General features: G+C 41.2%; 1 protein-coding gene across 4 annotated transcripts in view; it reads right to left on the bottom strand.

The window, feature by feature from the left end:
* The window catches only part of LRBA (LPS responsive beige-like anchor protein), a 364,869-nt gene that overhangs the window by 84,633 nt on the left and 268,162 nt on the right, over positions 1–12,074 (bottom strand). For all 4 annotated transcript variants that reach the window (XM_081208302.1, XM_081208305.1, XM_081208304.1 and 1 more), the window contains exons 45-46: positions 11,149–11,289; positions 8,994–9,113 (exon numbers count right to left, since the gene is read on the bottom strand). In XM_081208302.1, coding sequence (XP_081064428.1) covers positions 8,994–9,113; positions 11,149–11,289 — 261 coding nt within the window. The remainder of the gene's footprint in view (positions 1–8,993; positions 9,114–11,148; positions 11,290–12,074) is intronic.

The following is a 12,074-nucleotide window of genomic DNA, read 5'->3' as shown; positions in this document are numbered from 1 at the left end:
GGGGGGAAAACTTCTTGAAAGAGGAAGGTTTTCAACTGTTTTCTGAAAAGACAACAGAAATGATGTCTTATCTAATATTTAACTGGAGAGTATGCCAACAGGCAGATGCCACCGTACGAGAGATCAAATTCCTAAATTCTGCAGTATGGACTTTTGATAAGATGGTATTTGCAGGAGGCGATGTCCAGTGCAGTGGCTAACTGGGTATGTAAGGGATGAGTCAGTTTTTAGGTATCCTGGCCCTAAAGCTGTACAGGAGTTAAATACCAAAACAATTTTTCTGATATACAGTAGTACCTCAGGTTAAGTAATTAATTCATTCCAGAGGTCCGTTCCTAACTTGAAACTGTTCTTAACCTGAAGCACCACTTTAGCTAATGGGGCCTCCTGCTGCCGCCGCGCCGCCACTGCGCAATTTCTGTTCTCATCCTGAAGCAAAGTTCTTAACCTGAGGTACTATTTCTGAGTTAGCGGAGTCTGTAACCTGAAGTGTATGTAACCTGAAGCGTATGTAACCCGAGGTACCACTGTAGTGGGTAATTGGCAGCCAGTGCAATTTTTTTAGCAACAGCAGCATAACATGGTAGCAATATCCTGCCTCAGTGAGCAGTCAAGCTGCTAACATTGTGCACTATTTGCAGCGTCCAGACAAGCTTCAAGGGTAGTCATGCATAGAGCTTATTGCAGTAATTCAGAGGAAGTTGTGAAACTTTTCTGCTATTAATAAAACTCCAAAGCCATAAAGCCAACTTGGAATGGAATCGTGTTAAGAGTCCTGATTCCTCACCCCACCTTTTGAATCCCAAATGCCCCTTCAAGGAACAGCTACTCCTTTTGCAAAGATGTCATTATGCTGCTACTGCTCCACGCCTTCAAAATGAAGCCAAAGAATTGCACAAAGTACCGTGCAACAATAATTTAAAGAAAAGCGGTCTTTAATTTTGTTTTAATGAAGTTCAAAACTTTAATATATCTCTGAAATGACCCTTTAAAATGTGGTGGTTTTTTTACTATTTTGAGTCCAGAAGTTTCCAAATTTTAACCCTTTTAGTTTTAAATGCATGAGGGTGTAAAGATAAATGAAAGGCATGGAATGGAATGGACACAAGGACCATAAGCAGAACATAAGCAGTATTCATCAGGTGTAGGTGTGTGTATTTGAAAGCACCTACACAACTGACGGGTGGCGCTGTGGGTAAAGCTCAGTGCCTAGGACTTGCCGATCGTATGGTCGTCGGTTCGAATCCCCGCGGCGGGGTGAGCTCCCGTCGTTCGGTCCCAGCTCCTGCCCACCTAGCAGTTCGAAAGCACTCTTAAGTGCAAGTAGATAAATAGGGACCGCTTTATAGCGGGAAGGTAAACGGCGTTTCCGTGTGCTGCACTGGTGCTGGCTCACCAGTGCAGCTTCGTCACTCTTGCCACGTGACCCGGAAGTGTCTTCGGACGGCACCGGCTCACGGCCTCTAGAGCGAGATGAGCACGCAACCCTAGAGTCGGACACGACTGGCCCGTACAGGCAGGGGTACCTTTACCTTTACCTTACACAACTTTTAATTCCTGCGAAAAGGATTCCTTATACATACAAGAGCTCCTGTTTGTAGTTTAAAGTCTGTCTTTATGTGCAGGAGAACAACTCTGGACCATGGACATAGGCTTTAGTGACAAAGCTTCCAGCAAACTGAGGGTCCTACCATATTAATACATTTGTGGGCAATTAGTACTCTAAATCTAAAAATTATGTTATTTGACTGTGATGGAGAAATTCCTGTTCTGATTACTACAAGGATTAGCAGGATTGGCATGGGAGGAAGGACTACTATCAGCTCACAGGAATAAGTACCTGTTTAAATGAGTTATTTCCTATTGCGCTTCCTGTTTCCTTTACATTGCCATTAATTAAAGCAATGTTTGGAAGTGCCCTTAGTTAGTAATAAGCTCATAAGAACTAACTTTATCAAGTTAGAAAAATCTTCAGTCTTATATTTTCCACAGCAACATCTGTCCCCAAGGTAACTTACTGGTAACTTAGCCTCACAGCACAAGCTAGCTGTTACACTTCCACTGGAATATATGTTGTCACTCTCAATCTATTTTCAACAAATTACATCAAGACGTCATTGTGTTTGCTCCCTCCCTCCCTTCCACTCAGTCTCTCGCTTTTCCTTCATCCAAAGAGTTCGGAGGGGGATATTGTCACAATTAGCAAACATATGTACAACTTATTTTACTTTACAGCATAAAATGGATTATTGGTCAAGTATTAGGAAGCTCCTCTCAGTTGAAATCTGCTACTCAAAAATGAAAAGAAAGGGAGCAAGTGAGTTGTTAGCATTGAGAGCATGTGAACCTGGGAAAACTGGTTGACACACCAGTGCATGTTGTAAGAAGAATCTCATGGGCCAGCTTTGGAAGCAATTTGTGTCATTTGGTATCACAACCCAGGAAATAAAGTTTAGAGTATACATGCGGTCACAACCAATCCTTGTCACTGTGTCATGAAAGCCCTAAGACTAGTGATCAAAGCATCGGGCTAATCTTGAATTACAGCTTAACCTTTGCTTGAACCTTGCATATTTTATTTTTGAGTGATGATACATTGTATTAGTTCCTTCCTGCCTATCTGGCCTAAACATTGCAAATTAATAGTAAAATGGCAGAGTGGGGAAATGTGCAAATTGCAGATGCCTTTCTCATTGTTACCTTCTTGTCAAGTGAATATATATATATATATATATATATATATATATATATATATATATGCTTTCGTAGATTTTCACGGGTACAGGAATGCAGGTTTTGGTGTCTTCGGGTGTCTTCCCGTGTAAGAGTTGGGGTGTCTAGGCGACGTTTCGACGAGGTCGAAGATGACGAGTGAGACCTCGTCGAAACGTCGCCTAGACACCCCAACTCTTACACGGGAAGACACCCGAAGACACCAAAACCTGCATATATATATATATATATATATATATATATATATATATATGTAGGTTTTGGTGTCTTCGGGTGTCTTCCCGTGTAAGAGTTGGGGTGTCTAGGCGACGTTTCGACGAGGTCTCACTCGTCATCTTCAGGCTGGTGCTTTCGGCTTCTTGTTACTGGAACAGAGCAGGATCTCAGTGTTTGAGTTCCTATAAATACTGTTGAGGGGGTGTGGTGCAGAGAAGAAGTTCCCAGGTTATTGTGCCTTTTCTTCTTTTGTTCTTTAATTACTTGGTGGATATCTTGAGTGATATCTTGAGTGGTATTCTGAGTACCACTTAGGTGGGTCATTAAGTGTGGATTAGTTGCTATAGCTTTCGTGTCTTGACCTTTTGAGCTAGTGAAGAGATTTTTCTGAGAAGATGGCTGTACTGCACTTAGTTGTGCTCTGGCTTGGCTTCGTGTATAGGGGCGAGCTGTGGTTTTGTGCCCTGTGCCAGCCAGATCTGTGTAGGGATTGCAGGGGGGTGCAGCATCCGGAGGTGCCACTATGGTTTGGCTACCGGATGGAGTCTGTAATTTATCTGTGGAGAGGGTCTGGGTTTGGGTCTGGTGTGGTTGATAGGTGATGGCGTTCTGTGTGCCTCTGGTCCTGGTGTCGGTTTTTGTGGGGAGGGCTAATTTCCAGATGTCTGGCAGGCGGGACGTGTCGTCACGCTTGTTCATGTTGTGAGGGTGTTTCTCTATCTCGATGGCTTCCATGATTATTCTCTTGTGGTGATGTTCCATGTTAAAGAGCAATTTGGAATCTGCAAAATTAATTTCGTGTCCTGTTTCTTTCATGTGTTGGAAAAGAGAGGAGGTTTTTTCTTCTTTTTTGACGGCATTCTTGTGTTCTGCGATACGTGCATTTATTCGTCTGTTTGTTTGTCCAATGTACGTGGCTGGGCAGACTTTGCAGGGTATTTCATAGACCCCTTGGTTTTCCAACTGGATTTTATCTTTGGGGTTTCTGAGGATATTGGCTATTTTTTGGTTGGTGCAAAAGGCTGTTTTGATATTGTGTTTATGGAGGATTTTGCTGATTTTGTCTGTAGTGCCCTTGATATAAGGAAGGAGGGCCATGCCATTGTTTTCTTCTGTGTCTTGGTTTTTGGGGGGTGTTTCTTTTTGGATTAGCTTCGTAACCCTGTTTTGCTGGTATCCATTAGCGATTAACACATTTGAGAGATTCTGTAACTCAGTTGTCAAGTGGTCTTTGTCAGCCAGGCGTTTGGTTCTGGAGATGAGAGTCTTGGCTACGGAGTTTATTTGTGCAGGGTGGTGGTGTGATTGTGCATGGACGTCAAGGAAGGGAAGTTGGTTGTTGGCTTCTATTTCCATAGTAAATTGTATTTTGGGGTGTAGGCTGTTGAGATGTGTGAGGAAGCTGTCTAGTTTTTCTTTCCCGTGTGGCCAAATTACAAAGGTGTCGTCAACATATCTGAGCCAAAGTTTGGGTTTGTGTTCTGACTTGTCTAATCTACAAAAAACCTGATGGCTCCCTAGGACACACTATCTACCAGAAAAAAACACACACCAACCGCTACTTACATGCACAATCACACCACCACCCTGCACAAATAAACTCCGTAGCCAAGACTCTCATCTCCAGAACCAAACGCCTGGCTGACAAAGACCACTTGACAACTGAGTTACAGAATCTCTCAAATGTGTTAATCGCTAATGGATACCAGCAAAACAGGGTTACGAAGCTAATCCAAAAAGAAACACCCCCCAAAAACCAAGACACAGAAGAAAACAATGGCATGGCCCTCCTTCCTTATATCAAGGGCACTACAGACAAAATCAGCAAAATCCTCCATAAACACAATATCAAAACAGCCTTTTGCACCAACCAAAAAATAGCCAATATCCTCAGAAACCCCAAAGATAAAATCCAGTTGGAAAACCAAGGGGTCTATGAAATACCCTGCAAAGTCTGCCCAGCCACGTACATTGGACAAACAAACAGACGAATAAATGCACGTATCGCAGAACACAAGAATGCCGTCAAAAAAGAAGAAAAAACCTCCTCTCTTTTCCAACACATGAAAGAAACAGGACACGAAATTAATTTTGCAGATTCCAAATTGCTCTTTAACATGGAACATCACCACAAGAGAATAATCATGGAAGCCATCGAGATAGAGAAACACCCTCACAACATGAACAAGCGTGACGACACGTCCCGCCTGCCAGACATCTGGAAATTAGCCCTCCCCACAAAAACCGACACCAGGACCAGAGGCACACAGAACGCCATCACCTATCAACCACACCAGACCCAAACCCAGACCCTCTCCACAGATAAATTACAGACTCCATCCGGTAGCCAAACCATAGTGGCACCTCCGGATGCTGCACCCCCCTGCAATCCCTACACAGATCTGGCTGGCACAGGGCACAAAACCACAGCTCGCCCCTATACACGAAGCCAAGCCAGAGCACAACTAAGTGCAGTACAGCCATCTTCTCAGAAAAATCTCTTCACTAGCTCAAAAGGTCAAGACACGAAAGCTATAGCAACTAATCCACACTTAATGACCCACCTAAGTGGTACTCAGAATACCACTCAAGATATCACTCAAGATATCCACCAAGTAATTAAAGAACAAAAGAAGAAAAGGCACAATAACCTGGGAACTTCTTCTCTGCACCACACCCCCTCAACAGTATTTATAGGAACTCAAACACTGAGATCCTGCTCTGTTCCAGTAACAAGAAGCCGAAAGCACCAGCCTGAAGATGACGAGTGAGACCTCGTCGAAACGTCGCCTAGACACCCCAACTCTTACACGGGAAGACACCCGAAGACACCAAAACCTACATTCCTGTACCCGTGAAAATCTACGAAAGCAAATATATATATATATATATATATCCCAATGCTTTCCCCCACCTTCTCTCTAAGTCAAACATATGTTTTTACTCCATAGTTGTGTAGAATGTAAAGCATATTTTTTACTTTCCCAAAATACCTTTAAAATATTTGACAGATGTGAACTTTGACACAGTTAACTACAATTTGACTTTTACTGCAGATAATTTTCATCTGATGGATCATATAGCAAATAAGGACAGTCATCTTTTCTTCTGAACAAAGTTGTATGGGAACTGGCTGAATTCAGGTGAATTCACTCGATGTCAAAGGCAGGCTTTAAAACCATTCGTGTATGCATACTCTGACACTTAACAAATTAGCATCATTAATGGTGATGCCACTGGATCTCAGAAATAGTGATCAGTGGATCTCAAATTTCAGCAATTCAGGTGTTCCGAAATCCTTTTGAGTCATGCTCAGACCTCTGCAACTTTAGACAATGTTCAACAGCACTAGCCTGTCACCTGACTCAGTAAGTCTCCCCTGCACCTTCTCTTGTTCATGCTTACCTTGTTAAGCCTGACAGTGGTATAGGCATCAGGCTTAAGCCTTGGACTCTGCTGCAAGCATGCAGGAAGCACACAATTGAAACTAGAAAATACTGACTAATTTTCTCAGCCTTGGGAGGGTGCTGAATTGTGCCTGATGTTGGAGGTAAAGGTAAAGGTAAAGGGACCCCTGACCATTAGGTCCAGTCGTGGCCAACTCTGGGGTTGCGGCGCTCATCTCGCCGAGGGAGCCGGTGTACAGCTTCTGGGTCGTGTGGCCAGCATGACTAAGCCGCTTCTGGCAAACCAGAGCAGCGCACGGAAACGCCGTTTACCTTCCTGCTGGAGCAGTACCTGTTTATCAACTTGCACTTTGACTTGCTTTCGAACTGCTAGGTTGGCAGCAGCAGGGACTGAGCAACGGGAGCTCACCCCGTCTCGGGGATTCAAACTGCTGACCTTCTGATTGGCAAGTCCTAGGCTCTACGGTTTAACCCACAGCGCCACCCGCGTCCAGAGGAAAAAAGAACACTGGGGATCAACATTGACTAGTGTTCCTAGCCCTGCCCACTGGATGATTGGCTTAGTGCTAGATGGTCTGGGATGGAGGCATCAGGGCAAACCAGAGTCCATTTCACCCCGTTTCTCTGTTCCAGGAAAATAAAAAGGGCACTAATTGCTAAGAAGGATTTTATTTGAATCTTTGAGAGACAGTTATGATTTTGTTTATCTTGTAACAAATCATTCCTAGTTGAAATTTGCTTATGACTGTATCCTCACTGCACTGCCATTTTGTTTTTTAAAGTAAATGTCTTATCTTTCAGACGAAACAAGCCATATAACGGACACTGCAAATTAATGCACAAAAGGGTAATTTAAAGCTACTGTTGTATATACTAAATCAGCCTTCAGACATTCAAAATCAGTTTATGATTTAAGGATAGTGCATATCATTTGAAAAGCAATTGCATTTTTGCATTACTTGCCATGGTTATAAGCTACATGGCAAAACCAAATGTATTCAATACATTAAAGATTATTTTAAATTATAGAATGCTTCTTTGCTTATATGTTAAAAATGCTGGATAAATGCCACACAGACATTATCACCACTGTTTATTTGGTTATCATGATTTTTTAAATTATTCATTAGTTCAGCTTCACATAATCAAATTAATGTGCAGTAAAGAAAATAGTTCCTAAGAGAACATAGTGGTGTGTTTTTTTAATGTATCTATTTTCTGAGGTGTGAAAGGAATGATACTTATTATGAAACTATTAGTATATACTGGCATGGCAAACAAAGATTCATAAATAAAATATATTTATTCTAATCACATAGGTGAGCAGCTAAATACTTTGCAGATTGGAACAGAATTAAACTTAAGTTTACATAGTAATTTTGGAGTACATAGTCAGTAAAAACAAGTAATTTAATTTGGAACCTATAATATGCCAAGTGTCAAACAGAATGTCAAATGGTTACATCTCCCACAACTTTTTTACTACAAATAGAGTTCTCAAAAATGAACCCAACACTAAGTGAAGTCCCAGCATCATGTAAGATTTTGGACTATAAGACTGGAGGCCTTGGAGGGCTACAAGGCCATTCCTGGACAGCTTGTCCCACCTTTCTGGCCCATACAAACTTCCCTTTCCACATTGGTGACAAGCCCAGAGAGATGCCAAAAGCCATTTCCTATGTATGCAGGTGAAGTGGTTTGGACTATGGAACTAGCTTTATAGTTGTTTGCATCCTGACCAGTACTAACCATTTTTAATAATAATCTTCTTTTTTCTATTTCATACCAACAAATATTAATTTAAGTTACTTATAGAGGATTAGTTAAATACTATGGGCTTCAACTTTATAAGATTAAAGCTTTACTGGGTCTTACAATTTAAGTTTTTGATTAGCTTCCTAGATCCTACTTATCCTATAAGTAGATGGGTGTCTCTTCTCCTTCAAAGTGACCATCTTATTCTTTTATGGAAAGAGGGCGGGGGTGGGGATAGCAGTACACTAAGAAAGCCAAGTTAGTCTGTGGTTACTTTGCCCCTTTGGCAAATAATATTAGAGTTCAGAGACACATGAATCTGATTTGATAGGCCTTTTCGGCAAAAGTCTGTCTCTGCTCATATTTTTGAAAGCATACATTAGTAGTCCTTGATCTCTGACCTCAGCATGCAGTATGTTGAATATAGTAGTGTAAATACGTTCAGGAGCTGGGGGTGCATATTTAGTTACATCAATGTTGTAAAATAGCACACAGTTTTTAGCAGACTTCAGAGTTACCATCAGCCCATAATACTAAGTGAATTTATTTCTGTAATCTTTGCCGCTTCTTAAAGGTTATATGCCTAGCAAATCTAATAGATTCAAAATCATTCAGTATTAGTCCAAGAACATTTGACACACTCTAGTTACCCTCCCTTGTGTAACGAACTACTGCAGCTGAAGCAATCACCCCTTGCCTCCACTTCCCTTCATTTCCCACTGTTGCCCTTCTGTCAAATCTTAGACTACTAAGCTCTCCAACACAGGAACCAATCCCTTTGTACTCTGTAAAGCAGTGTGCACTTTGATGGTGCTATATTAACAGAACATCATCCATATGAAAGCTCACTATAGGAAGTGAAGAATTGTCACTGAAGTTTACCTTGATATCAGAGGTGTCCCGTTGACTATTGCGCCATGCCCTTGAAATTGATGAAAAAGTTCTATCTGCATGATCAAATTTGCCCCCTTGCAAGTTTAGGAAAAATGTTGTAAAAGGTTCCTGAGAAGAGAGAAACAGAAGCTGAAATATATTTTGCCAATTCTCAATTAGAATGAAACACTAAAGGTTATTGCCAGGTTTTATTTTTGTGGAGAGTAAAAGAAAAACAACAACGTGGTAAGATATGTTTTGTTTTCCTAGAATAACTCATTCTACAGATCAACACAATCAGTGAAAAACACAGGTACCCAAATTCACTTACATTTTATATCACTGTATTTCAATGCCTTTTAAACAACAGATACTATAGCTAGGAGCATGTTTATTCAGGTGATTAAAAAGAGGAAGTGTTTCATAATGGCAGAAGCCTTTCCGTCAATGAAAGTTGAAGCCTGGATCTAACTCATTTAATTCATTAGATTTATATATGCATATATACTAGGATCCAAGGGGCTGTCTGAGCTTTCAGGTGGCCTTGAGATATCTGAATTATTTTATTTAAACAGCAAGCCCTTCCCCACCGTGACTCTTTGCAAACTGTTTTTGAAATTTCCCCCAGTTTCCAAAGTAGCTCGCATTTAGCTCTGGAGGTGGAGGGGCAAGAATTATGTTCAATAAAAGCAGATCTTTGGGGTGCATGGAACTAATTATGGGGCTCTCTGGATCCTAAATATTATCCAGAGTCAAAACTTTCCTATGACTATAACATCAGAATGTGCAACTTTGCAGTTCACAATTAAGGAAAGAAAAATGTTTGAGCAATTGAAAAACCTCCTCCTAGTCAGAGGACACTTAAGCGCATATTAGTGGATAATTGCTTGAAATTAGCAAAGTACCATAAATTACTTCAAGGATTTATGTCTGCTTGTACCAATGTAACAAGGTTTAATTAATGATGTGCTGCTAATGCTTTCCCAAAGAAATTAGTTTCTATCAGATAAATCATCATTCCAGTTTATTTTACAGAAACGTGGCCTGTTTCATACATATTAGACGTCTGACCATCTGAAACACTATTTGTAAACATATTACAATATTACTTAAAAAGGGGCAATTCTATTTCTAGATTGCATCTTAAAAGCTTATTTTACTTATCAGTGATTCACATGAAATCTGCCATAAGTGGTCAGATTATGTTTCATTAAAAACAACAACTTGCATGCAAAAAGTAATTCTAAACAAAAAGAAACATATAGAGAGAAACCAACTTTAAAAACATATTTTAAGAAAGAGTTTTCATACTTATTTGAAAAGTGTAAACAAAAAAACATTATCATTGCTATTACACTCATACCTCATGTTGCGTCCGCTTCAGGTTGTGTTTTTTCGGGTTGCGGACTGCCGAAACCCGGAAGTACAGGAACGGGTTACTTCTGGGTTTCAGCAGTCGTGCATGAGCAGAAGCACTAAATCGTGCTTTGCACATGCGCATTAGCGCTGAATCGCAACCCACATGTGTGCAGATGCGCAGACGCGGGTTGTGAATATGCATCCAGCATGGATCACATTCGTAACCCGAGCGTCCACTGTATTTTGAAGTAATTGTAGTTCTGATAGGCAACAATTAGACATGGGGTGAGTCCAGAGTTCGCTAGTGGGTAGTCACAGGCAGAATCTGGATTTCCAGATCCCTCATCTCCTTGCAAGGCCTCCCTCCAAATAAAATGCTACCAGACAGTTGTGGAACCTTGCTGAGGGGCATGGGTTGTGGACTGGAGGGTTGAGAAGGAAGAGGGAATATGCAAAATGCAGGTGGTGGAACCTTCGTCTCCACACGTACAAAGTGCCTCTGCCTGATTTCCCACAAACACTCCTTTCCTTTAGTCCCCTGAACCAATATCCAATACCAGTGGACTTAGCAGGTCTGCTGACCCTTGTCCAAGCATTTTTTGGGTGCTCTGGAGGGTTAAAGGGCAGGGGGAGGTCAGCCTCCAAATGCTACCATCATATGTGAAAGTTCTTTGGACTGAACCCATTGATTTTAATCAATTTTCAAAATCTCTGTTGCTGCCACCCCTTTTCGATTTGAAAAATCAATGCTTAGTTACAACTTCCCTTACAAATTTCAAAGAAAACACTTTCAAAGTCTACTTACAATTCTTAACAACCAGGTGAGTGTAAAACTTGCTGTTGAATAGTGAGTGCCATAATGAAACTTTGGAACTTGATCATCTTCCCATGTTTCATGGCGGTCAGCAAAGAATGCAGCTCTTTTGGGATTCAGAGCCCCAATAGGCTATGGGTGAGAAAAAGAAACATACTCATCACATTATAACATTGACATTTGTTGTCTTCCACTTAATTACTAGTCAAAATTAAACACATAGTACATTATTATTATTACTATGATAACAATAACAAGAATAATAAATCAAATGGTTTTGAATTTGGATGCAAGTAAGCATAATAAGAGGGAGGTAAGTGACCTTTTCCAACCCAGATGTAACTGTACAATCTTCTTACTTCCACTAGGAATTATTTTAAATCATCCTCTAATACAAACTTCGCAGAAGGCAGCAATGCATGAAGTAATTATTGCCAAGTGTCTCACATACATACTGCAAACACAAGTGGAACTGCTTCCCTTGGCAAGATCTGAATGCATTCAATAGCATGGATCATTCCCACCCAATCACTGTGTGGTCCCTTTCAATTCTATGACTCCCGTTGCTCTTTCTCTTCCCTCCCTGCAAACCCACAAACCTTTCTTTCTCTTAGAACCTCTCTTCCCCCCATCTCCCTCTACTTCCTTTTTTTTCTTGTTCCCTTTCATGGGCGTGTCCAGGATTTTTTTGGGGTGGGCAGCACTTTCGTGGGGGGGGGGGGCAGAACCGATGTGATTGGTCAGTTAAGTATTTCTATTGTTTTACTTGATCGGGCCCATGTTCTTTTTGAATATGGAAAACCCAAAGCTGAGAGCTGTTAAGAGAGAGAGAGCTGTTAGCCCTCCAGCTTGCTTACAATACCAGGTTTCTTAACAGCTGCTGCTTGGCTCCTTCCTGGAGATGCTGCTGCTCCGGT

This window comes from Podarcis bocagei (genome assembly GCF_964188305.1).
Source record: "Podarcis bocagei genome assembly, chromosome: 9".
In the NCBI taxonomy this organism is placed as follows: domain Eukaryota; kingdom Metazoa; phylum Chordata; class Lepidosauria; order Squamata; family Lacertidae; genus Podarcis; species Podarcis bocagei.
Note: the sequence above shows the minus strand (reverse complement) of the source record. Positions and strands in the feature narration are given on the sequence as shown.